At 44.8% G+C, this 26,791-nt stretch overlaps 1 protein-coding gene across 1 annotated transcript in view; it reads right to left on the bottom strand.

Moving 5' to 3' along the window:
* Window positions 1-26,791, bottom strand: part of Nln (neurolysin) — an 88,809-nt gene that overhangs the window by 46,662 nt on the left and 15,356 nt on the right. The window contains exons 2-3 of the mRNA XM_038321902.1: window positions 6,431-6,687; window positions 1,775-1,923 (exon numbers count right to left, since the gene is read on the bottom strand). Of these exons, the coding sequence (XP_038177830.1) occupies window positions 1,775-1,923; window positions 6,431-6,687 (406 nt within the window). The remainder of the gene's footprint in view (window positions 1-1,774; window positions 1,924-6,430; window positions 6,688-26,791) is intronic.

Here is a 26,791-nt window from a genome sequence, read left to right as displayed (position 1 = left end):
ATTGCTAAGAGTAAGTCCCACTGCTCCCCAGTTTCGGTGCTATAAGTAAAGCGTGCTGTTGCGCCCATGTTCTCATCTGTTTTCTTGCTGCTGCAAATCTGGGCTGTGTCAGAGCTTTGCCACTACAATGCTGGTGTGACCTTTGCCCAATTTTGTCTTTCCACAAATGCAGAAGGGCCTCCAGCTAAATCCTAGGTAGGATGGAGGAGGATATGCCAGGTCACCTGAAATTTAAGATCAATTTTAAGTTATTTCGTTTGTCTTCACAAGCTCATAAACTGTTCCTATTTTTAATGAATTTCATTCATACTAGCACTGCATGAACAAACCCTCTGACTCACACCCATAATGGCAGCAGACATCTGACCTCTTCATTTTTGGCAATTTCATCAGTGAAAAATGGTAACTTATTGGGGCTCTCATCTACATCTCCCCGATTAATAATGAGGTTGAGTGAGCTCTTTCATATGTTCAGTTGCCATTTGTTCCAAGTTACCAAGTCACCTGCTCATATTTCCACTGCGATGCCTCAATGTCGCTGACTGTAGTGGCGTGGTCCAGCACCTAACTTAGCTCCGCTAGTAAAATGCCTTGTTTTCTGTAGCTTTTGATGCCTTTTTGCTGTATAAACAAAAGTCCTTTGTTGTAATACAGTCAAGCTTAGTGGCCTTGTATTTCATTTAGCACTTTCTGTGTCTTATTTAGAAATACATTCCTGCCCAGGTATCATAAGGAAGTCTTCCTCTATTGAGTTCTAGAAGCTTTAAATTGTAGTTTAAGACCTTAGTGGGAGGTTGGAGGGATGGCTCAGCAGTTCAGAGCACTGGCTGCACTTTCAGAGGTCCTGAGTTTAATTTCCAGCTGCTACATGGTAGCTCACAACCATTTGTAATGAGATCTGGTGCCCTTTTCCGGCCTGCACGCACACATGCAGGCAGAATACAGCATACATAATAAATAAGTTCTTTTAAAAAAGAAAACCTTAGAGGATATGGAATTGTGTTTCAGTTCATGGGAAGAAGAGTCAGTGTTAGTTTTTCCCACATAACTAGCTCACGTTCCATCATCAATTACTGAGGCTTCTTTTCTGAATCTATCACTGCCTCTTAAATTAGATAGCTCTTCATCTATACAGACGTAAAGTAGTATTTTTAACCACACATTAGGAGCAAGAGAGTCCTGTGGTTAGCTCTATGCTGAACTACAATTTCTTTCATACATTTAGTTAACAAGTTATTTGGAGGTTTTGAAACATGAGTGCAAATTATTGATATTCCCCAGATGGAGATGCGACATCTTATATTTGGACACATCCCGAGGACTCATCATCTGTTTCCTTAGCCTTCTGCTGTGACAAAATGCCTGAGATAATCAGCTGGTAACGGTGGAAGGACAGTATCATCTCACAGGGTCTTCACACGGTCAGCTGCCTATGTCACTCTTGGGGTGGGAGCAGAGTGCAAGGAGGGGTGGTACCACGATTACGGACCCAGCCCCCAGATTCTTTTTAAAAAATGTATGCATTTGTGTGTGCCTGTATACATGCATGCTGGTAGACTACGGTGGCTGGAAGAGGAGAGGGTTGGGGTGTCCTGGAGCTAGAATTATAGGCAGCTTGTGAGGCACTCAACGTGGTGCTAGACAGCAAATGGGGCTCATCTGCAAGAGCAGCCAGCCATCTCACCCGCTGCGGTCCCTCTGCGCTCCAGGTTATTCCTGCTATAGGTTTTGTTCCTCTTCCTTTTCAAGGGATTTATTATAATTTGTTACTTACGTGTAAATGAACAATTCTCTGAAATATATCTTCTCTCATGCTCATCTCAATATCAAAACGAGAAAGCCTTTTGTCTGCCTCTGTGCTCGCTGCCCGCACTTCTCTGTCAGATGACACGTGCTGAGGGAAGTCCAGCATGGTCCTTTCCACTGTGGAGGCAAGAGAACACTGTGAACACGACAGGACCTGTTAAATGGACAGGAGGCCAAATACCTCTCTTTGGGACGAATGACTCATTTTGTGCTTTCCACAAAGGCTCTCCAGACTACCGAGAGGCAGTCCTGGATGTGCGGGCTGGCTGTTCCACCTGGCATCACTTTTGAACACAGTTAGTGTGCACTCGACACTTACTGAGCACACTCAGGGCATACCTGATTAACTGTGACTTATAAAGACATAGTTCCTGTATGCAGTTGTCATGACCTGGGAAGAGAAGGACCTGGTGCACAGACAAATGGCAGAGTCTGTGGGCTGCCAACGAGAGGGATATGGCTCAGAGGCAGCAGCTCCCAAGGGCTAGGACACTGGGCGGCATGCTGTGTGTGGAGAAGGACTTTAGAAAAGCAAGGGTCCTCTGTCCTCTAGAAAACAAGACACTGAAAGCAGGAGAGCCAGTTGGGACAGCCAGTCAATGCAGCAGAAGGGAGTTTGTGTAAAGAAATTCTTAATCATTTCACAGATTCCCTGCAGAGTCTAATCTAAATTACATGCCCCGCCCAAAATGCACATATTAAATAAACAAAAAATTCTAGATAATTTTAGAACATCCAGCAAGCAGCTGGATGTGTGGCTGTGCCCGTTAAGTGACGACGGTGATGGCCTGCTCTACTCTGGGAAGTCAGTTGTTGGGCTTCCATAGACTTCAACTGGGCAAAAGTCTCTGATATTAGTAACACAGCCGTAAGTACAGACAGTGATGGCTGTGTCACACTGTGACAAGGGAGACCCCTCTCTACTTTCAGGGTTATGTTTGTTCCCAACAGAGTCTCACTACACAGTCCAGGTTGGCCTTGAACTCCTCATTCTCCTGCTTCAGCCTCCTGAGTGTCTGGAATACAAGTATACACTTCCCTGTCTGCACTTGCCATCAGAATTTTGCCGGTTTTATAAACTGGTAAAAGTTATACAAGCAATCCAGAGTAGACAGAGTCATCCCTTACTCAGTAAGGGAGAGAGCAGTTAAAATGCTGCCACGCTCACCTCGGTCCTCTGAAAACGTGGCTACCGGTAAAGCTACTAAAACATGTCAGAAATAGAAGAAATACGTAGTTTCTACCATTGAGCCATACCCCCAGCTCCACAATATATTTCTAAAAAATAAAATTCTGTAATTATATTTTAGTACTTGACTTAGTGTATACATTTACACTTGGTGGCACAGATTAAAATTTCATACATAAAGCACTGTTTTAGAGCTACAGGGAATAATACAGTTACAATTGCTGCTTACTAAAAAGCAATTAGAAGTTTCTCAAGAACCTAAACAGGTAGCAACTTAAAGTGCAGGAGCCTAAAACTGGAAACAATCCTGAACAATACACCAAAATCATTTCCTTCCTTCTTTTACCACAGACACCTGGAAGCAGACTTCCATTCCCCCTGCCAAGCTATAAACAATGTTGTCTGTGCTCAGGGCAGACACCAGACAAATGAGATTCAGAGCTACTGCAGCCTGCACCCCAGAACAGGCAGATAAGAGGGAACCGTTTTGAGAAGTCTGTTCCCTCAAAAGCTTGGATGGTAACCTGTAAAGGTAAATTTATGGGGAGCAGAAAGAGATACCCCAGATTTCCATACACATTTAAATACCCATTACTGGGGAAACCCAGGACTCACGGGAACTGTTTTTAAATGAGTTGCACACACTGTTGGGCTGACACACTAGCCTACTAAGGAAAAGGAACTGAGGAAGCAATGAGAACTCAAACCAAGAACAAGTCTGTGCTGCTGGAAAAAAACCTGCCTAACAGGGACCAGCCATGCCCATGACTGGCAGAAAGGGCCAAGCAGCTCCTTCTCTCAGGTGTTTACAGTTAGGTCTTAGGAGATGCAGTAGGCACTAGCCACAGTGAAGAGGTTGGCAGCAAGGACAGAGAAGAAAAAACACCCGAGTCCTTATGACAATGGTGTGCAGGGTAGAACACTGGGTCATCAGGGGCTAGCAGAAGCACAAGTCACTAGAGCTGTGCTGGTTTTGGACAGCCTTCCAGCTTCCAGAACACACACAAATATTTATGATACCCAGTTTGCAAATGAAATTTCATATGCAAAATTATATACACAATTTTATACCTAATATAAAATAATATACATAATATACAAAATGTTTATACATAATTTTAAATGAAGCCTGGATACAGAGCCAAGGTTGTTTAGTCATAGCTATCCTACAGAAACACATCCAACTCTTAGAGGTAAACAAAGTGAGTCTTCATTTGCATAAATCTTAGAATATGTTTAAAATTACACCTAAGACACAGAAATGAATAAAGACAAACCAACTGTAAACAACCCCCGACTTGAGAGACTGCTCATTGCAATGAGTGATTTCATGTGCTGAGTTGGAGGGTTTTTTGGATGATATCAACAATGAAGTTGGTGAACCTGGGATTCACTGGCCTCCATTGGTAGGTAGCCCCATCCAGCCAAATGAGGGCCTGACCAGAAGAAAAAGTAAAGCAGAAATTTTCTAGTAGGCTGACTGTATATGTCACACACAGCTTCTCCTGGGCCTTGGATTGCAGGTCCACACTGCATAGTTCATTTTAGCCTCACTATCTTCCATGCTTATGTGCGCCAGCTCCCAATGAGAAAGTGCTCTAAATCCATGCGTATGCCCCAGTGGCTCTGTTTTCGTGGAGAATCATGAGATATAACATATTAACATTGGCTTGCAGTTTTCCTTCTGTGTGCTGTTTTCCTGCTGTTTATGACATGAAGTCTTGGACTATAGCCCTATCTAGTTTTATCCTTACTACACAACTGTAGCTTGCTTTATACTCTCAGAAATCCTCATGCCTCAGTTTCCCAATTACGGGTTCCTTCTGTATGCTTTTCTCCTATGCTGTTATGTACTTTCCTAACCAAGATTTTAATGGCTACAAGGAGTTACAGAGGATGAATGTTTCATCATTTACCTAGCTATCAAACGGTGTTACTGATTCTACAATAATGTGATTATCAGCTGATATTTAGGGCTTGTGTCTGAGCTTTTGATATAAAAACTGTACCTATTTATACATTATATAGGAATTATATAGGAATCTTCCCTTTATCATTTCATTGGAATGAATTTCTAGATAAGGAAATTCTGGGTGAGAGTATCAGACTTTTGGTAGCTCTGATGTGCAGAAAGAAACAAGAGTGCACACAGTGTGGGGTGAGGACAGTGCACACTGACTGCAGGGTGAGGACAGTGCACACAGTGCAGGGTGAGGACAGTGCACACTGCAGGGTGAGGACAGTGCACACTGCAGGGTGAGGACAGTGCACATGTGCAGGGTGAGGACAGTGCACACTGCAGGGTGAGGACAGTGTACACAGTGCAGGGTGAGGACAGTGCACACTGCAGGGTGAGGACAGTGTACACAGTGCAGGGTGAGGACAGTGTACACAGTGCAGGGTGAGGACAGTGCACACTGCAGGGTGAGGACAGTGCACACTGCAGGGTGAGGACAGTGTACACAGTGCAGGGTGAGGACAGTGTACACAGTGCAGGGTGAGGACAGTGCACACTGCAGGGTGAGGATAGTGCACACTGCAGGGTGAGGACAGTGCACACTGACTGAAGGGTGAGGACAGTGCACACTACAGGGTGAGGACAGTGCACACAGTGCAGGGTGAGGACAGTGCACACTGCAGGGTGAGGACAGTGTACACAGTGCAGGGTGAGGACAGTGTACACAGTGCAGGGTGAGGACAGTGCACACTGCAGGGTGAGGACAGTGCACACTGCAGGGTGAGGACAGTGTACACAGTGCAGGGTGAGGACAGTGCACACTGACTGAAGGGTAAGGACAGTGCACACAGTGCAGGGTGAGGACAGTGCACACTGCAGGGTGAGGACAGTGCACACAGTGCAGGGTGAGGACAGTGCACACTGCAGGGTGAGGACAGTGCACACAGTGCAGGGTGAGGACAGTGCACACTGCAGGGTGAGGACAGTGCACACAGTGCAGGGTGAGGACAGTGCACACTGCAGGGTGAGGACAGTGCACACAGTGCAGGGTGAGGACAATGCACATGTGCAGGGTGAGGACAGTGCACACTGCAGGGTGAGGGCAGTGCACATGTGCAGGGTGAGGACAGTGCACACAGTGCAGGGTGAGGACAGTGCACACAGTGCAGGGTGAGGACAATGCACATGTGCAGGGTGAGGACAGTGCACACTGCAGGGTGAGGACAGTGCACACTGTAGGGTGAGGACAGTGCACACTACAGGGTGAGGACAGTGCACACTGACTGTAGGGTGAGGACAGTGCACACAGTTCAGCACCTACTGAGGCTCACATGCCTTAGTTAATTTAATTCTAAGCAATAATCAACCCTGTATAAGAGTCAATTTGTTGTCAAAGTGGACAGCTGACTGTTCAGACAAGAAGGGTGAAATGTTACAGATTCCACAAGGAAGCACCGTATGCTTGCGTCTCCACCCACCTATGTACTTCACCTCGACGTCGGCCAGCACCTGCAGACAGTTGTCGTAAGTTACTTCTTTCAGGTCGATTGTCCCCACAGCATCATACACCTGCTTGGTCTGTGTGATGAGCTCGTCTGTCCTTGTCCTGATCTGCTCTGGAGAAAGGTCCCACCTCAGAACGTTCCTGCCAGCCGCCGTGTAGGAAGATGCAGCCTGAAAAGGAGACACCTCTCTTCCCAACGTCATTTTGAGCAGAATCCTGGAACCACCAGCTCTAAAAAGAATTGGAAAAAAAAAAGAATAGAAATTAAGAACATCTTGTCAAAAAATAAACATATAATGAAATGAGATAGCAAGTAACAACTTTTCAAAAAAGAAACAACTCTTTCCTAAAGAAAAAAGATGTGAAAAGGTTATTTACTATTTCCTTGCATAATTATAGTTTTAGTGGAATTTTTACTATGCAAACATGGACTTCAATATATGAAATTATACAGAAGAAGTTATGTCAGAAGAAACTGGCTGCTCTACCAGGGAACATGGATTCAATTCCCAGCACCCATGTGGCAGTTCACAACTATCTGTAACTACAGTTCCAGGGGATCTGACACCTTCACACAGACATAGATGCAAGCAAAACACCAATAAAATAAATAAATAATTAAAAATTAAACTGCTCTCTCCTTTGCAAGTTTCTATCTACTATACACATAGATATAGCTTGTGTATATCTATATTTTTTATTTTTTTTAAATTACAGGTTTTGCTAAAGAACATTACATTCTTCTTTCCATATTAGATATTAATCTCCCTCATAATTCTGTATAAATAAAAATAGTAATTTGTATCTAGTATAGATACCACATTTTAATAAAAGAAAAAAAATAAGCAGACCAGTCCTTATTCCCTTAGCTATCCCAATTAAAAATATTGACACTTTGCTTGTATGTGTAACTTTCTCTCTCTTTTCCCCAACTTCAACTTCTACCCCAACTTTACAGTTTAGAAAAAACAGTGTCATATTTACTAGCTAACAATTACATAGTGAATGTTTGGGCATGATCAAAGCATTTTCCATGTGGTAAAACTTCTTCCTTCCACAGTTCTTCAGAGACATAAACTAGATGTGTGCAGCCGTTGTGAGGGGTACAGAGGGTAAAATGACAATCTGACCGCAGGCCCCTGGTGGACTAATAAGGAAGAAAAGTCACAGCAGTAATTGCAATTTCACTGCTCTGTGATGAGCGCTAAGATAGTTAGGCAGAGGGAACGCTGGAGACTACAAATGGGTCAACTACTCTGGAGAGTGTGAAAATCAGTGTTCTAGAGTACTGAACAAGTCGAACTACTCAAAGTTCAAAGAATGTGACAGAGAAGGTTGAAGATAAAGAGGAAGGAGCCAACTCAGCACCTTGTGAATCATCAGAATCATCCAACCTTGCTCTGTGGCTCATGTCGATCTGTTTTGGTTGGTTTTCTGCAGCACTAAAGATTGGAACTTGGGCCGAATGCACACAAGGTGCGTGTCTACCACTGCGCTCTACCCTAGTCCTGCTCTCACACTTACTCCAAAGGCAGAAGAGCCACTGACAGGCTTTCATTCGGTGAGAGACGTGATGAGCTTTATATCTTATTCAGTCACTTCTCCAAATGAGTAAGGGACACTGAATTAGAAAGTGGGAGAAGGGGAGTGACATAAAACTGAGGTACAGACAATATATCACGGCATGAAGAGAGCAGGGGAAGACTCAAGGGCAAGGCTTGTGGTGCAGCGAGAACACAAGGGACTTGGGAAAGCATGAGAAAGTAAGGCATGGACGAACAGGTTACATTGGAAGTGCAGGAGAGTGGAACTCACTGGTATTAAAGGTAACTGCTGCACTTACAGGGAAGGCTGACCTGAGCCAGAGCAGAAGACGCAGGCTCTAGCCCTATGTCATCAGTGAGGCTGGAGGAAGCTACAGAAGCAAGCAGGGAGACAAGAAGCAGGGAGACGGCAAGAGTCTTGGGGGAAGACAACTAAAGGATCATGTCCCCAGCTTTGGCCAGAGCCTGAGCTGGGAGTGCTGGGGCATGACACTGGAGGAGGCAGATTCTCTGCAGATGCAGCCAAGACAGCAAGGACAGCAAGAAGTAGAAAGGCTACACAAGAGGACAGGCGAGACCCAATGCTGACCTCACCTTCTCTCACAGTGTTTCTCAGGGGAAACACTTTTTCTTGTTTGTTTTTCTAGACAGGGTTTCTCTGTGCAGGCTTGGCTGTCCTGGAACTTGCTCTGTAGACCAGGCTGAACTCAAACTCACAGAGATCTGCCTGCCTCTGCCTTCTGAGTACTGAGATAAAAGGCATGTGCCACCACACTGCCTGGCTACATTTCTTTTGTTATCAGTAGAATAAGATTAAGATTGTTCCAAATTTGCTCATATGTATTAAGGTGTAATTTAAATATCTAATTAAATGTATTGAAATAAAGAATCTCTTTTTTTCTGAGATAAAATGTTTAAAAACATTTTAAAAGGCAGTTAATTACTGAAAAACCAATAACAATAACTGGTCAATGTAAAACACTGGGTAAAAAAATATAAATACTTATAAGGCCTCTGATTTCATATTACTTAGTTTGTCTTTAAATTTTCACTCCTTAAAAAGTCAACAGTGGAAATTGAAGATGCGGGTTAGGCTCAGGAGCTAAGTGCACAGACGGCTCTGCAGAGGATCCAGCTGGGGTCTCAGCACCCATGTTGGGCAGACATGACTGCTTGTGACTCCAGCGCCAGGGACTCTGACGCCCTCTCCTGGATTCTGTGGGCACTGCACTCAGGTGCTCCTCCTCCTCACCCCAGGCTCATGGATATGCATAGACTTAAAACACAAAACAAAATGGTAAATCTGAAAAAGATGTGGTTTATAGAGTATGCAAAGGGAAGAGTGAGAACCAACAATTAAGCCCTACAGACCTCAAAGGCCTTGTCGCACAGCAAAAGATGTTTCAAAAAGAAATCCTTTTATGATTTTACTTGGAATAAAATGTTCCATCAACGGAAAGATATGTGTAACACAAGCTTCAGGTGGGAATGGGATATAAAACACAGGTAGGGCAGTTTTAGAGACAAGAAACTCCAGTCTTGGTACAACTAACAGTACTGGTGAAATGGCAGCCATGATGTGACAGTAAAAATATGAGCTTTTGGCTGTAAGAATTCAATGGCACTGGGAGTGATGGCACGCGCTTTTAATCCCAGCACCCAGGAGGCAGAGCCAGGCAGATCTCTGTGAGTTCGAGGTCAGTTTGTTCTACAGAGCAAGTTCCAGGACAGCCTCCAAAGCAGAGAAACCCTGTCTTGGGGAATGGGGGGGGGAGTCAACTCAGTCTTACAAAATAACTATTAGGCTAGTAGTTCTGAACCTTCCTAATGCTATGGCCAGCCTGGTCTATGAATCGAGTTCCAGGACAGCCAGGACTGTTACACAAAGAAACCTTGTCTTGAAAAACAAAGCAAAAAATAAAGATTCAATGGCTGGGGCGGAAAAGATGGATCCGCAGTTAAGAGCACTTACTGCTCTTCCAGAGAAGCCACAATGAATTCCCATCAGCCATGCCAGGTGGCTCACAGCTACTTGTAACTCTAGCTCCAGGAAATCCTACACCTCTGGTCTCTGAGGACACCTGTACTCACACACGGCATGCACAACCCTAGATAGATGACAGATAGATAGATAGATAGATAGATAGATAGATAGACAGACAGACAGACAGACAGACAGACAGACAGATCAATCTAACTTTAAGGGAAAAGTAGTAGTATAAAGTCAAAAAGCAAAGCAGTATAAGCCACAGGGAATTTCCTTTAACTATGTAGCTCATGTTAGCTGCAGAGTGGAAATGACTGAGTCCAGTTTGGATAGACTGTGTGAACACTGGAGTCAGCAGCTTGTTGGCTGGACCTGGGAGTAGAAGACCGAACCAGAAACCAGTCTCTGAAAACAGAGGGGCGCAAACCACCTTGTTGGAAGAGGACAGCTAACACAGGCCACAGATTGGGAGCCTCAAAGAGTTTCTTTGTTTCTGGGGATCAACCCAAGGCCATGTGTGTGTGTGCATGTATGCATGCGTGTGTGTGTTCTGCAGGTATCTTAGGCTATGCTTCCCTTCTTTGTAGTGTAGGGTGTGGAAAGGAGAAGATATAGGGGGAATATTTTCTTCACGGTCAGGAAAGAAAGGAAGAGTTGCAGCAGAATATGACAAAGCTGGGTTCTATTTCACATGGGAAACACTAATGGAGTTGAGAGTACATAGTTGGTCAGATGTGCATGGGCTTCTTGTCATTCCTCTTGCTCCTACCTACAAACACTTCTTTCTTCTTTTCTTATAGTGTTATATGATTTGTATACCTCCTTCAAACTGACCTAAATTCTTTGAAATACTTGGCAAATATTTCCTCCCAGTGTACCCATAGTCCAAGCTGTTTTAAGGTGACGGACTGCCTCTAACCCTAGAATGCACGGATGGACTGCTGAGAGAGAGCGGTCCCATTCTCCCCCTCTGACGCTGAGAAAGTCCGTGCCCGACTGTAGCTGGCAGCCATCCTATGAGAAAGAGGAGGGTGTGATTTACGATGAAATAAACACCGTGAGTGGAAAAGGAAGAAACTAAATACTTAATGATATCACTGAGCTCCTAGATCAGCTAACTCTGAAGCCGGACCCAGAGCCAGACTTTCCAGTTGTGTGAGTCATTCATCCGCTCTGTTCTTTAAGACAGCTTAAGTCTAGTTTCAGATTTCTGCGCTTCATATAGAATCCCAACTGGTAAAGGAAGAAGAAGTGAAGGAGGAGAAAGAGCAGCAGCAGTAGTGACAGCAGTAGTAGAGTAGTAGTACATTAGTACAGTAGTAGTATAGTGGTGTAGCACTGCAGTACTGTATTGGTCGTGGTGTAGTAGTACAGTAGTAGGTAGAATAGTAGTAGTATGGTAGTTTAGTAGTACAGTAGTAGATAGTATAGTAGTAGTACAGTAGTAGATAGTATAGTAGCAGTACAGTAGTAGATAGTATAGTAGCGGTACAGTAGTAGATAGTATAGTAGTGGTACAGTAGTAGATAGTATAGTAGTGGTACAGTAGTAGATAGTATAGTAGTGGTACAGTAGTAGATAGTATAGTAGTGGTACAGTAGTAGATAGTATAGTAGTGGTACAGTAGTAGATAGTATAGTAGTGGTACAGTAGTAGATAGTATAGTAGTGGTACAGTAGTAGATAGTATAGTAGTGGTACAGTAGTAGATAGTATAGTAGTGGTACAGTAGTAGATAGTATAGTAGTGGTACAGTAGTAGATAGTATAGTAGTGGTACAGTAGTAGATAGTATAGTAGTGGTACAGTAGTAGATAGTATAGTAGTGGTACAGTAGTAGATAGTATAGTAGTGGTACAGTAGTAGATAGTATAGTAGTGGTACAGTAGTAGATAGTATAGTAGTACAGTAGTAGATAGTATAGTAGTGGTACAGTAGTAGATAGTATAGTAGTGGTATAGTAGTAGATAGTATAGTAGTACAGTAGTAGATAGTATAGTAGTACAGTAATAGATAGTATAGTAGTGGTATAGTAGTAGATAGTATAGTAGTGGTACAGTAGTAGATAGTATAGTAGTGGTACAGTAGTAGATAGTATAGTAGTGGTATAGTAGTAGATAGTATAGTAGTACAGTAGTAGATAGTATAATAGTACAGTAATAGATAGTATAGTAGTGGTACAGTAGTAGTAATAGTCATAGTCCTGTAGAGGTCAGAGTATAAGAAGTGAAAGACTGAACTTAATGTTGAATCCATGTAATACAATCCAGGAACACTTTAAGGAAATACATATTATAGGGATGTGGGCTTTGTAGCATTTTACATGGGGTTTTGATGTGGCTCTGGCTCTAGTAAAAAATTTTTCTCATATAAATGCTTTCATTGTGATGATGAAGGGATATGACGTTCACTGTGGGCTTTAACTTTCTAACAAAATTATCCCTGCAGCCCCTCATGGATACGGTCAGTAGAGGACTGAGAAAGAGTCAGCTGTGACCAAGACTGACTGCTTCCATCAAGGTCCCCCTTGCACGGCTGAAAAGGCTGGCCTTGGGGTTGCTGGGCACAGGGACAGCAAATGTGGGAGCACTGTCTGAAATATAGAATTTCTGCTCTATCACTATCTTTAGAACAGGTCAGTAACTATGAACAAATTTTCATTATTGTTAAGTAGCTTTGAAATAAAATGATTTCATACTTTTTTCACTCTATCAGTCTTCCCTGTTTTTCACTTACTTCCAAACGCTTGTCAAAAGGTTGCTGTTTGGTTGTATCATATCTGCCCTTAACACCCTTAAGTAGAGAGCTTCCATGTGGCCAAAGGGACAAAAGCTAGCATGGTCTCCACTGCAACTAGGGAAAGCTACCCTCTCTTTAACATAATGTTTTCCCCTGAATTCAGGGTACCAGAAAGGAGAAACCACAATGCTACAGTCAACAGGACATACTAAGCATTTTACCCTAATATTAAATTAACAAATATTAAAATATTTGTTTGGTGCATGTGAGCAGGTACCTAACGGCCATGGCACACACATGGAGTCAGAGGACAAGTGTCCAGAGTCACTTCCTGCATTTCACCTTGCTGAGATGAGTGGTCTCTTGATGGCTCTGTTGCTGTAGCTCTGCACTCCAGGCTGGCGGGCCTGCCAGCTCCTGGTAAGTGTCCCTACTCTGTGTCCCATCCCTCCACAAAAATACGGGGATTACAGATGCACACTCCTGCATCCTGACCTCTACACGGGTTCCAGAAACTGAACTTGGTCAGACTTGTACTTAGCAAGCACTTTTACCTGCTGAACCATTTTGTTGGCTGGGTAACCCTTTTCTTACCTTGGATTTTATCTTAGTATCTTTGAGGATTTGTTAATTCTTGTCACCTGATGAAGGCGACAGAAACGGGTGATTTCCTAATACTCTAACATTTTCCCTGAGTATTTTCTCTTTGAGTTATCTATGTTTTTTCTCTCCTGCCTTCACTTAGCTATCCTTCGTTTCCTGTGTTACACTTCCAAGTTCTTTCAACATTTTGGATGCCGGTATACTAATTTCCTTTGCAGTCTTTGAGAGGTGCTCCCAGGTGGGCAACTGAGTTTTTCTTTTGAGAATCTTGCGAGAACTTTTGACCTTTGCTCCCAAGGGCTGAAAGCAGGAGGCACAGCACAAGCCCATACGGGGGTTACTAAGTACATGATCTGAAAACCACAACCTAGGCCTCAGAAACCTGCTTGCCTGAGTTAAAACATCTTGTTTTTCTTCTTCAGAATTCTGGACCCTTTACCACTTCTCTCCTCCTCTATTGCCTCCTTTTCTTCATGAAACTTTAAAAAATTGTATGAAGCTTCTAACCAAGAAATAATAGCGGAGCACAGTGGGAGAGACAGGAAGGTGCATACGTGAGGGCGAGCATCTCCTGTGTCCCTAAGACCAATGGAGAGCTCGGGCAAAGGAGTGAAGACACTCGGACAGGGGCACACAGACCTGCAGGACAAATGAGCACAGCACAGTGAATTCTGAGTTAATACCATGAAACGTTTTGTGGACCGTAGTTTGAGAAATGTTCCGACCCACTGGATTCATTGGCCTGGGAAGCATGTTGAAGGCCCACCTCTTCCATCTGCCAAGGCGCCTTTGGCTACTGTATTTCCTCAAATCTCAGCTCTGTCACCGTGCATCTGTGCCATCCACCACAGACACTGTCATCGACCTGCTCGGTTACTGTGCCGTTGTCTTGTACTGTACACCAGATGGGGATTTTCTCAAACATCTCTGACGTCACATTTTCCCCTAACAAATCCCCACCTTGCACAGGGCTCATTACACATGTGAAACGAGCCAGGATGGATAAAACAAACAAACACAGCAACACCATACCTTCCTTCATTGTTACAATGGAAACATTCATACAAGAAAATATTCTTGCTGGAGCCAGGGCCACATCAAAGGCCCATGTAAAATGTAACACTGCCCACATCCCGATGATACACATTTCCCTAAAGCGTTCCTGGACTGGATTACATGGTCTGTACACTTCCTGTAAATGGACCCCATTCTTTGAAATATTTGGAAAATATTTCTAGTTTTTGCCAAATGTTTCTCTGTAGTCTTGGGCTAAGGCCTGCATTCAATCAAGCCCTTCCCACTCGGGAAGAGCTGTTCATTTTATTTACTTCTGGTCTGGCTATTTTGTCAGTATTCCCTTTAATCCTGATTCTACTGCTCACAGAGTTCTCTTCCTCACCCACTGCTCTGATGAGATTATCTGTCTTTACAGCTCGTTGGACCATAGTTCAAGCCTAGGCTCCTTTTATAGCGTAGAACTCTTTAAATTTTATTTTAACTCTCTGGTTTTAAACACAGGTTCTAAGGTAGCCCAAACTAGTTTTAAACATGTAGCTCTTTTGCCTCAGCTTCCGAAGTTAATGGAATTAGTGGCCCAATTTAATTTTGATTTCTCCAGTTGCAGACAGAGCCCAGCCTTGCACTTCCCAAGGCTCACTTGCTCCTTCTCAACCCACTTCCTTCCTTCGTGAAGCCTTCAGCCACCGGGCAGCACCTTCCGCTGCACTCCTGCTGGCCAGCACAGGGTCTTCTTATGTTATTTGACAGAACAGTTTAGTGCCTCGGCTGTACCGAGTATATATCAAATATTCAGCGCGACTTCTGGTGAGCGGATCTCACACTGGACAGTACTGACAGCACTTCCACCCTGCCCCTGCCAACAGGGCCCATGGACAGCCCAGTCTAGGTGTCCTGAAATGCTACCTGCCAGTGTGTGGCACACCTACAGTCTTGAGTGTGCTATCCCAAGGGTACACATTCCTATTTAGCTGCAAACCAGGGCCTTGTGTGCCTTCTCTGGAAGGAAAAAGGGCGGAGAGAGACAAGAAGGGAGAAGTCATCTGGAGTCACCTTAGGAGGCAGGCAGTGTTAAACACCGCCTAGTCCTCACAGTACTGAGAAAAGGAGGAAGAACAATGTTTTCAAGAACAAGGTGCAAGGAAAAGACTTGCAGTCCTTCCTGGGAGCACCAGGAAAGGCACTGATAACACAACTGGAACAGAAACACCAGCCAAGCATTTCAAAGAATCGGGTCCTTTTTCAGGAAGTGTAAGGACTGTGATGCAAACCAGCGACTCTTCGTGAGCGGCAGGGAAATGCACGCTGCACAGATGTGGGGGTTAGGGTGCTTCACACGGCTTTATGTTTATGAGATTATTTATAGTTTATGCCCTTAATTTTAAAGATTTCATTGAAAAATTAAGACACAAAACACACACACACCTCACAGACTGCACTTTCCTAAGAAAGTGTAAGATAGGGTTGGATACCCAGGTGCTAAGGTTACAGTGATTGTGAGCTGCCTGACTGGGTACGTGGATCTGAACTTAGGTCCTCTGCAGAAACAGTTCATGCCATTAGCTCCCGAGCCATCTCTCTATTCTCTTAAATTTTTTTTTTTTTTAAAACAGGTGGCCTGGAACTTGTTATGATGTATACAGAACAGGCTGACTTGGAACTCAAGAGATCCACCCTCCTTTGCCTCTTGCCTGCTATGATTAAAGGCATGCACCATTACACATGAGAGACTAAAAATCTTGCTTGAAGATTTTTTTTTAAATGTTTCTATGTGTGCTTGAGGGTGGGCTTATTCTGTGAGTGATTATACTATTACTTCTAAATTGAAAGTTAATCTTATCTATTAACTGTACTTACCAAGAGAAATGACGTTAGAAGATTTTACCCAAGTTCTTGGTACTTCATTTCAGTACAACAAACGTGTGTAAACCTACAGCTTTCTCTCTGTCCCCAACCCCCCTTTCTTTCTTTCTTTCTTTCTTTCTTTCTTTCTTTCTTTCTTTCTTTCTTTCTTTCTTTCCTTTCTTTTTCTTTCTTTCTTTCTTTCTTTAGAGTGTGTGTGTGTGTGTGTGTGTGTGTGTGTGTGTGTGTGTGTATAAGAGAGGAGGGAGAGCCGGGCGGTGGTGGCGCACGCCTTTAATCCCAGCACTCGGGAGGCAGAGGCAGGCGGATCTCTGAGTTCAAGGCCAGCCTGGTCTACAAGAGCTAGTTCCAGGACAGGCTCTAGAAACTACAGGGAAACCCTGTCTCGAAAAACCAAAAAAAAAAAAGAGAGAGGGGGGAGAAAAGGGGAAGGAGGGAGAGAGAGAGAGAGAGAGAGAGAGAGAGAGAGAGAGAGAGAGAGAGAGAGAGAGAGAGAGAGAGAGAGAGAGAGAGAGAGAGAACACCACACTGTACCCATGGAGGTCAAAGGGCAGCTTAGAGAGGCTGGGTTACTTCTTCCATCATGTGTGTCTTGGGCCTCAAATTCAGGAGTTTTGGTGGCAAGCTCCTTTATCCTGAGCCCTCTCACCAGCCCTTTGACTGCCACAGGTTCTGTCCCTATGGCAGGTGTTTTGTGCTCTAGCTGGTGAGGCTCTCTTCAGTACTCAAGCTTCCCTTCACCCCACCTGTAGCACAGAGCACTGCCTTTTCAACTTGGTCCTAACAGAAACCGACTGCTATGGTTTGGATTAACTGTGGCCTCTCTGTATAGTACAGGCTAGCCTGGAAGTGTTGGATTGCCCAGGCTCGCATCACATTCATGCTACTCCTGCCTCAGCCTTCTAAAACCCCTTACAATCCCCATCTGGGATTCAGGCATGACCATCTTGCCAGGCTAGTCCTTGGGACTTAAGTGTCGCCCCCAACTAAAGGCTTAGTTTCTGATCCCATGGTGCTCCCGGGGACTTGGGAAACCTTTAGGAGACGGGCAGAAGTGGAAGGACATTATTAATACTGGTTGTCTGGTTGACAAGTTCTAGAATCCCTCATGGCATGTCTGAGAGATTAGGTTGACTATGGTAAGATGACCCACCCTCGATATAGATGGTACCATTCCATGGGCTGGGTCCCAGACTGCATTAAGGAGAAAGGCGGCTGAGGGCCGGCATTAAGCACTCTGCTTTCCGACTGCAGATGCAGTGTGGCCACTGACCTACTTGCTGTGACTTCCCCATCATGGTGGCCTGGACCCGGGAACTGAGAGCCAAAATAAATCCTTCTTAAACTGCCTTTGTCACACATTAGTATGGGGGAATGCCCTTAGAGAGGAACTGGGGACTTCGGCCCCTTGACGAGCTCTACTTCCCAGCCTCCCTGAGGTAGACAGAGCCCCTTCTGGCACACACACCAACTATGCTGCACTTCACTTGTGCCGTGAGAGGTCAAAGTAACAGCATCAAGCAACTATTGACTCAAACTTCTGAACCCAAGAACCAAAACAGAACTTCCTTTGATGCTGTGTGCCTCAGGTTTTCCATCAGAGCAAAAGAGATGATAAACACACCTGGATTCCTGAAGGTTGGGTTGCTCCATCCACCAAAACAGTGACTCGTTCTCTCAGGTCTTATATAAGCAGACCTGACAAGGTATGCTTTGGAGATCTTTAGAGGGGTTTCCCCATCCTATTCCTGCAAGGCCGCTGCTTTCCTGCTATGTCTCTCACCAGCTCTCTGCCACTGTCATCACCTGACCTCTGACCTCTGCTCGGCACATGGTTCTAAGACTGGACCACATAGTCTTATGCCAACTTTTAAAAAGTTTTATTAAGAAACACTTTAGTCATCTTTATTTTATGTGTGTGAGTGTTTGCCTCACATGTGTGCAGTGCCTGCACCAACCAGAAGAAGGTGCTGGACCCCCGGAACTGGAGGCAGACCCCAGAACATGGAGCACCATGTGGGTGCTGAGAATGCAAGTTCTCTGGAAGAACAGTGCATACTCTTGATCGCTGAGCCTTCTCCTGGCTCTTCAGTCATGCTGGAGAGGTTTCAGGAAGGTGGACAAGCCATGCCACCCCCTCAGCTTCAGCTCCATAATCTGCTTCTAAGAATGCTCACGGGCATTTTTCTCCCCACTGCTTGCAGACATTCCTCTGAGAGGATAGCAGCAGCCTATTCTTTAACCACAGCCTCCTATCTTCCTCGCCCTCTGAACCACTGTGATGCTCCACCGGTCATTTCCTGCACCTTTACTCTGTTCGTCCCTGTGTCTTTTCATCCTACAGGCGCCCCCGTCATGTCACCTTGGAGCCTGGCTGTTATCTTTCATGGCCCTGATTTGCCTTCCTGTACCTGCACTCAGCTCAAGAAGACTAAGAGGATGCGCTCGCTCAGAACACCCTCCCCACCCCCCGGACCCTGGGACCCCATCAGACACTACCCCCATCTTCCACCCACCAGATCTGAGCATGGTACAGCCGTCCTGTCCTTATCCTTTACCATCGGTCCTGGCCTACAAAAAAGAGAATGCTTTCACCAGGGGCCCTAATGATTTCTAATAATTCTCACTGGCATTTTTTTAGTACTTAATTTTTTAATACAAGACAGTTGTTTCTATTCCTTCCCCTTAAAAACAAACAAACAAACAAAAAACCCACTGTCTTCACTAATGCTTGAACTTTGATTTTTTTTTCCTTGACATAGGTTTTCCTTATGCAGCTTAGGCTACCTCCAAACTTGCATTCTTTCTGCCCCAGACTCCCAAAAGCTGGAATTAAAGGACAGCAACCTTTCGGCCTTTTCTGAACATCCCCTCCCCTGGCTTCTGGGATGACTGCCCCACTTTTAATCCTGTCTGGCTGTTTCTTCCTAACCTCCACCTTCTACTGGCACTTCACTGTTCCAGCTCCTTTTCCTCAGGAGTTTCTGGGGATTTGGCTCTGTCACCTCACCTTGTTTTCATTGTGTGCCTTCCCTCTTCCACCTGGATGACTACCCATGAACAACTTAGACAGCTCCCTCACTCCTGGGCTCTCCCCAGGCCTTTGCAGCACTCCCCTTCTCTCAGACAACTGCTACCCCTTGTCCTCTTCACCCCAGGGACCACATCACCTTCATCTCCTATTTACAGATCTCAGTTCAGACTTCATCTTACTCAAAAAGCTTCCTTGAACGACTCAGCCCAATTTGGGAGTTCTCTGTGCGCCTACCACTCCTCAGCTCACGTATGCCAACAGAGGTGTGGCCACACCAAGGAGTGTCTGCATCCTTGTGTCTCCAGTACACCTTAAGAGACGTGGGCTTAGTGGCATTTGCAGACCCCAATTCTATCATTGTTTTGTAACTTGTTTAACTGGTATGTTTGCACAAACCAAGAGCAAACCCACCACCACGACAGCCTGCTTGGGGCTGGAGAGATGGATCAGGGGTTAAGAGTGATTCCTGTTCTTCCAGAGGACCCAAGTATAGTTTTTTGCTCTAACAACGACCTTCAACTTCAACCCCAGGGGACTGGATGACCTCTCCTGGCTCATGCGCACACTGACAACATGTAAATAAAAATAAAAAAGTTTAAATGTTTCTTAGGCTTATTTTTTCAATACTTTCCCTCTACCACTCACACTCCTAGTAGTTCCATCTGAGTATGTAGTTCCAGAGAGCATCACACACAGTTCTGAGCGCCCAGGGGGTGGTGATGCAGCCTGGCTGTGCGGGTTGCAGCCTGGCTGTGCGGGTTGCAGCCTGGCTCTGCGGGTTGCAAGTGCAAGCATGCTGGAAGATGCTGGATGTGAAGAGTGAAGGGACCACTGCCCTTGGGAATCCCGTGCAGGGCGCCCCACCCCCAAGCCTCCGTGTGCTAAGTTATAGTCCTCACTGGTGAGCATCTAGTCACCACTGTTCCAACAGTGAACTTGCTTGTTCACTTACGGATCTCTTTATTTGGTTTAGGACAGAAGTATTTAATAAACAGAATGTTCTAGATCTAGAATTAAATGCCTTGGCCCAAGTCAAATTCTATCAATAAACACAGCTATGTTTCATTAAAATAGCTTTTGATAAAGCTTTTTTTACTCTGCAGAATTAATGTGCAGAGAAACCATTTTTGTTTCGTTTCTGAGTTAATAAGGAAAGTTATTAAGCATGACAAAGTGGCCATTTCTATATTTTTCCCATCTGTTTCAAGGAAATAAGTCAATTTATGTTTCAGCCTTTACACCCTACACACCTCCCACCTCCGTCTCTCCCGTGGTCTCCCTGTAGAAGTGTCCTGGCAAAAGCAGCTTTTCTGCTCTTCTCAGGCTCTTCTTTCATGGTTCTCTTTACAGAGAGTGGCTGCTGTCATTGTTTAGCCCCTCTGCAGTGCTGGGAGGATGCTGGACTCCAGCTACAGCCCTGGTCCCTTTTCCCGTGCCTTAAACACTTCTCTGTCCCTATCATGGCATCTCTTCCTTCCCTCACCCTGATGGTGATCTGTTGTCTCTTTATTTTGCTCCTTCCTGCCTCAGGCCTTCAGGGACCATACGGCACAACAACAGCCTGCATCTGGATCTCAGGCCACGGCTGCATGCCCACAGACACCAGCATAAAGTTCCGGCATCCACCTCCATTTGCTTCACCTAGGTATCTGAGCTAGAAACGGGCTACAGAAATGGCTGGTGTGCACCATCAACACCAGTATGCGGTATGTTCGTACACTCTGCTACAGGTTCATCAGCATTTCCTTATGTATCCCCTGCAGGTCAAAAGGCAGGACAGAGAAGTAGAGTAACGTGCCCAGGTCACACAGCAAGTGTGGAGCCGCACTCCCGACTCTGCTCTACTCAGGCTGCAACTACAGCCCACAGAGGTAAAATGTCAAGCTTCTTGCCAGGACGCCTCCCTGCATTTCAACAGGGAGAGAGCAGTAAACGAAAGAGGAGAAACACACACTACTTGTCTGATGTGTTATCTCCACCATCCTGAGGCACTGCTGCCAGGACTGTCCCACTTTAACTTCCATCCGTCCTGAAAAACAGGCTGCGTTGGCTTGGGCAGCTTTCAGCCATCCATTTCCTAAGGGTGAAACAACTCTAGCCGAGCCCACTTGCACAGCTGCCTTTTGCACGTTCTCATTCCATCCCAGAGCTTCCGTCAGGGTTCTTGGGTAATCAATAAACCACCCGAAAGGTACACTCCTAGGACGCAGTAACTCTTCCTCAGAGTACTAAATAGAAAAGACTCATCAGAGGTCCTCAGAGAACATGGATTTTCTGTGGATAAACAGCTATCAGAATTGATCTACAGCATCAGAGTTTCATTCTGAAAAGCATCTGCAGAGGGCCTTCTAAATTAGGAAATGTTACTCACGTCGTCTTCTCCTACTGAAAATACTGTGATGGTTTAGAATCTGTATGTCAGTTGCTTACTTGACCTATACTTGGTAGTGAAAATTTTAAAGGATCCTTTTATTAAAGAGTATTTGATTTCTTTTTTTTTCTATTAGAAAAAAAAAACTCACACTGTACCTGGTACAGTATCTGTTGTTAAATGAATTCCTGCCTGTGTGAACACCAAGTGTTATTGGCATGCAGCTGGCCAGTCACTGCTCTGGAGATAGATAGGCCAGCAAGGCTGGCTGACTGGCTGCTGCTCAGCTCAGGGGGGGAACATGCTCTCCTACATTCTCCTACAGTGTGAGCTTCCTGGGAGTGTGGTCCCTGTCGTCACTGTTTCTGTATTTTTTGGCAAATATAGAAGAGAGTACCCTGCACACAGCGTGTGCTTTGCAATGACAGGCAGCCAACACAGACGAGAGATGAAAGGCTCCATGTCCATCTTAGAATGACTCCGAAGCTCAGACCGAGTCACCACGTCAGTGAGGCAAGTGGTGAGGCCACTGCTGGAGACCAGGAACGAGGAACAGAGTGGCAGACTCCATCAGGAGAGCCAGGAGTGGGGCCACAGAGCCGAGGGACACGTGCAGGCAGAGCAATGCCATTCCCTGTCTCCTGCTTCCACCTGCTGGCAAGGAGAGGAACTGCTTGTAGACTGGGTAAAAACTGCAGGCACCACTAGAAAAAATCATAATGGTTGAGTTTCAAAGTTAAACATGCCACAAACTCTGGTGTTTATTCTGAGAAGCCTCTGCTGCCTGATAGACCCAAAAGTACTGTCACATTTTTCCTGCCTGTTTGTCAGTGACGGGGAGACAGTGTCTGGACCTATAGCCTGGGTGAGATCCTCCTGCTTCACAGTGCTGTGGTTACAGGCGAGTATCCTCATGCCCAGGCACCCCTTTGCTCTAACAAGAGTTACAGCATCCGCTGACTAGAGCGAGTGCTGCAGCTTCCACAGTCTGAGCTTGGTCCTTGTCTTCTTTTTGAAGTGCCAGGGATTTGAACCAAGGCCTGCGTGTACTAGGCAAACTTTCTACTACCGAGCTGCACCAGTTGCCAGTCTTGGGTTTCCCCCGAGTTCATCCTTTCCTTGGTCCTCTCTAGAAAAATGACTGTGGAAACAGAACCACCCATATGCCAGTGTATGACTTCCTCCTTCAGATGGACCTGGACGTAGAACACATTACACCTATGTTACTGTAGGAACGAACAATCGTGCATTTCAATCCCTTCTTTTGGCAGTTGATTTTTATTTTTTTTAAGAACTAGGTGATATTTTAAAAGTAACATTAAGCCAGGTGGTGGTGGTGTACACCTTTAATCCCAGGACTCAGGAGGCAGAGGCAGGAGGTTCTCTGTGAGTTCAAAGCCAGCCTGGTCTACAAGAGCTGGTTCCAGGACAGGTTCCAAAGCTATGGAGAAACCCTGTCTTGAAAAACCACACAAACAAAAAAGGTAACATTAGTTTGGATCTGTAATGTAATAGAAAAGTTTGTTTCCAAACTTCATTATAAATAAATGAAAAGATTCTTTGAAATTATCTTTTTTTTAAAAAAAAACTATGAGAATAGAAAATGTTGAAAACTACATATAGTCATGAGACTGAGATCGATCTGACAGTTGTTGCTGGAAGAAGAGAGCTTTCATATTGATTTATATTACAAAATTACAAGAAATTAAACAGAAAACTCAGGTTCTAAGAAAAAAGCAACAAGATAATAGCCTGACTTCTCCTTATTTTGTATTTCATACAGACTTGATTACAGGCTCTAGACATTTAATATAAACAAATACGAAAAGATTTATGTGCTTTAAGTTTGGTAAGTGGCCCAAGTCAAGGTGGCTTCGACCACAGAGCGGCAGAGCCAGCACTGCTCTTTCTGTAAAAAGTCCTTGGGTAACTCACCAGGCCAGGCCTGGCCAGGGCACGCAGCCTACCCCAGGAGGCCATTCCACACGCATGGACTGCTGCTGGCACGTTCAACTGGCATTTGGCTTACACTGTTCAGAACTGAAATCCTTGATAATCACTCAGGAGACTAATTCTCCTCCTGTGCACTGCTTACACACCGATGGCTTCTGAATGTGTCGTCTATGTATGATTACTTAATTGCTGAATTGCTTTCCAATATGGATTCAATTGCTAATAAGTGTTTGTTTTTATATGTGACAATGGCATTGAGGTTTTGTGGTTTTGCAAAACTATTTTCTTTCTTAGTGCTACAGATTGAAACAGCTTTAGTGTTGGCTCTATTTAGAAAAACTGGAGGAGGAAGTAGCATAAAAGCATGGGTCAGGAGCTGACAGTCTTGAAGCATGCGGGGAGGTTCGTTACATAATTCATGATACAAAATTTATACAAAAAGTAGCTCTTTCTTTCTATATTTACCTGAATATTTTTACTGGTTGAGCGCTTCATACCTGCCTGCATACGATGTACTTTAAACATATTCACCCCAATAAAAAGGTTTTATACATTTAAATATATTTAGTCACAGCCATACCATACTAAACATGACCAATCTCACTTAAAATATATTTAGCGCTGGGCAGTGTTGGCGCATGCCTTCAATCCTAGCACTCGGGAGGCAGAGACAGGCAGATCTCTGTGAGTTCGAGGCCAGCCTGGTCTGTAAGAGCTAGTTCTAGGCCAGGCTCCAAAACTTCAGAGAAACCTGTCTTGAAAAACCAAAAAATAAAAAAATAAAAAAACATATTATTTAGCAATTAGCAATTATTCATGGTCCTAGTTCCAGTGGTCAGAAAATACATGGATGCCAAATTAACATACTCAAACTGACAAGCTATTCAAAGACATAATGGGGAAACCATATAGAAGGGTAGACTATGAATATAGTAAGAAAAAACAGAAGTGACCAGCAAGAGTCACATCTCATAGTGAGAAGGACTCACAGCAACCAGCTAGTTCAAATCCTTCACTTTAGGACAGTGGGCAGTAACATCAGGTCTCCAGGAACTCTCAGCCTAGACTTATGCATCTTCTTTTACCGCAAGGAGAGTGCAGAGCGTACTGAAAATGGACTGCCAGGGAGATTCATGGAATACTGATGCGGTGACATGTCTCAAGCTTGAGGCTGCGACTTGTGAGCACGGCAATCAGAGAGCCAGCAGGCTGCGTCATTTAGCTACCCACTCCTCTTGCTGCTGCTTCTGCGTGCCAACCCCTGCTATCCTGGCTATGAATAGGAACAATAACGTCAAATATTTATGTAGCAGGCACTATAAAAACTTCTGTGAACTGAACTCTCCCAACAACACCGACACAGATCTGACTATAACATCATTTCAGGTAAGATGAAACAGGTCGCCCAGAGTGGGCGCAGCTAGGCATTAAACTGCACGCAGTCACACCGTCCCCTTTCGACCTTGCTCTCAAAGCTGCCATTCGCCTGACATCTTCAGCACTTGCTCCTTCTTTTCATCCTCGTGTGTCGTTTTTGGTAGACAGGCAGTGACACAATCAGAGGGCTGGTCTGGCACAGTAACCCTAGAAACCAACCACCAGCCTCACTGACACTACGACATGATCAACAGTGGGAAATGAGGGTGGCCACAACCCCTTCCATTTCTACAGTACATTGAGAACCTTGGCAAACCGATTTTAGACATTTTGATGGCTTATACTTTAAAAGCCTGCTTTTTAAAGCAGGGAAGAGAGTATCCTAACCAATAAAAGATAAAAAGCAGCCTATAAAAAGAACCTTCCCAACAAGATGGAAGACGACTGATTACCCAACATAGCTCTTTAGATTTAGAAGATCATTCAGGCCAAAGGAAAGCACCCACTGAAATGAGTGCTCACGTTAAGTGCTTCTATTCATTATCTCAATTACTTTTCCCTCTGCAGATGAAGAAACCGAGGCGGAAAATGCCGAGTTAATCATCCCCAAGACTAAGTGAGCAGCGCATGTGAGCTGAGCAAGGCGATCTCACTCCAAGCTGAACTCCAGCCATTTACTAAGCCGCCTCTTTCAACCCGAACATGCCGTTTAGCTTTCTCTGCCAGCCTAGTCTGATTCTACTGCCTACAGAGTAGTACAAGATAGAGTTCCATGAAGGCAAGAGGAAAGTGATGGAGGATTCTCATTGGCTAATAAACAAACTGCCTTGGCTTTTTGATAGGGCAAGATTTAGATAGGTGGGGTAGACAGAACAGGAAAAAGGAAGTGAGGTAGATGGCTCAGACAATTGCCCAGCCTCTCCTCTCTGGGACAGTAGCAATGACTCTTCTCAGAGAGCCAGATGCGATGAAGCCAGCCACCAGGTCAGACGCCATGAGTCTCTGGCCCAAGATGGACGTATGCTAGAATATTCCCGGTAAGGCACCACTTTGTGGTGCTACACAGATTATTAGATGTGGGTTAGTCAAGATGTGAATAAGAGGATGAAAATAATGGGCCAGGCAGTGTTTAAAGGAATACAGTTTCCGTGTAATTATTTGGGGTAAAGCGAGCCGGGTGGCGGGACACAGCTCGCCACTTCATCTACAGGAGAGGGGAACCCGGAGTGAAGAGGTGTCTGCTTTTGCAAGGACACGCCATAGTGGCAGTCACCAGGCTGAAATTCAGAAGTAGGTTAGAATGGGTCTTTCTTTCCCTTTTGAGGTAGTGGTGGGAAGGTTGCATTAATTTTCAATGTATTCAGTTGGTGAAGCCAGCAATGTCCAAGTGAGAAGTGTAGTGGCCATCTGGAACTCAGGGGAGAATAATGAGCACAGACCTGAGCTGACTTTCCAGCGCCCGTGGGGACGGTGTGATGTCATGCCAGAGAGCTAAGCTTCCAGTATAGACAAGCTAGCAGCTCCACCTCTGCTCTCAGCACTTTGGAGGCTAGACAGCCTAGTTCCACGCCAGCCTGGGCTTCAGAGTGATCTGTTTCCAACAAGCAAGCACACAAGCAGAGAACCTTTACTGAGGGCCCGGGAAGGAACTGCATGCTGCTAAGCACTCTGGGAGCTGATTTTGAAGGACAAGAGGGACTCTCTAGTAAATCACAGTAATCTAGATAAACAACAAGAATTAAAAGGAGCAGTAGTAGAAAAAATAGATTAGGAAATAACCCAGTGATTAAAATAAAGTGGCAGGATTTTGTAAAAGTCAAAATGCTACAGAGTTTCTGGTTTGGGTGGG

This window comes from Arvicola amphibius, chromosome 3 (genome assembly GCF_903992535.2).
Source record: "Arvicola amphibius chromosome 3, mArvAmp1.2, whole genome shotgun sequence".
Lineage (NCBI taxonomy): Eukaryota > Metazoa > Chordata > Mammalia > Rodentia > Cricetidae > Arvicola > Arvicola amphibius.
The sequence above is the reverse complement of the archived record's forward strand: the minus strand, read 5'-3'. Positions and strand labels throughout refer to the sequence as shown.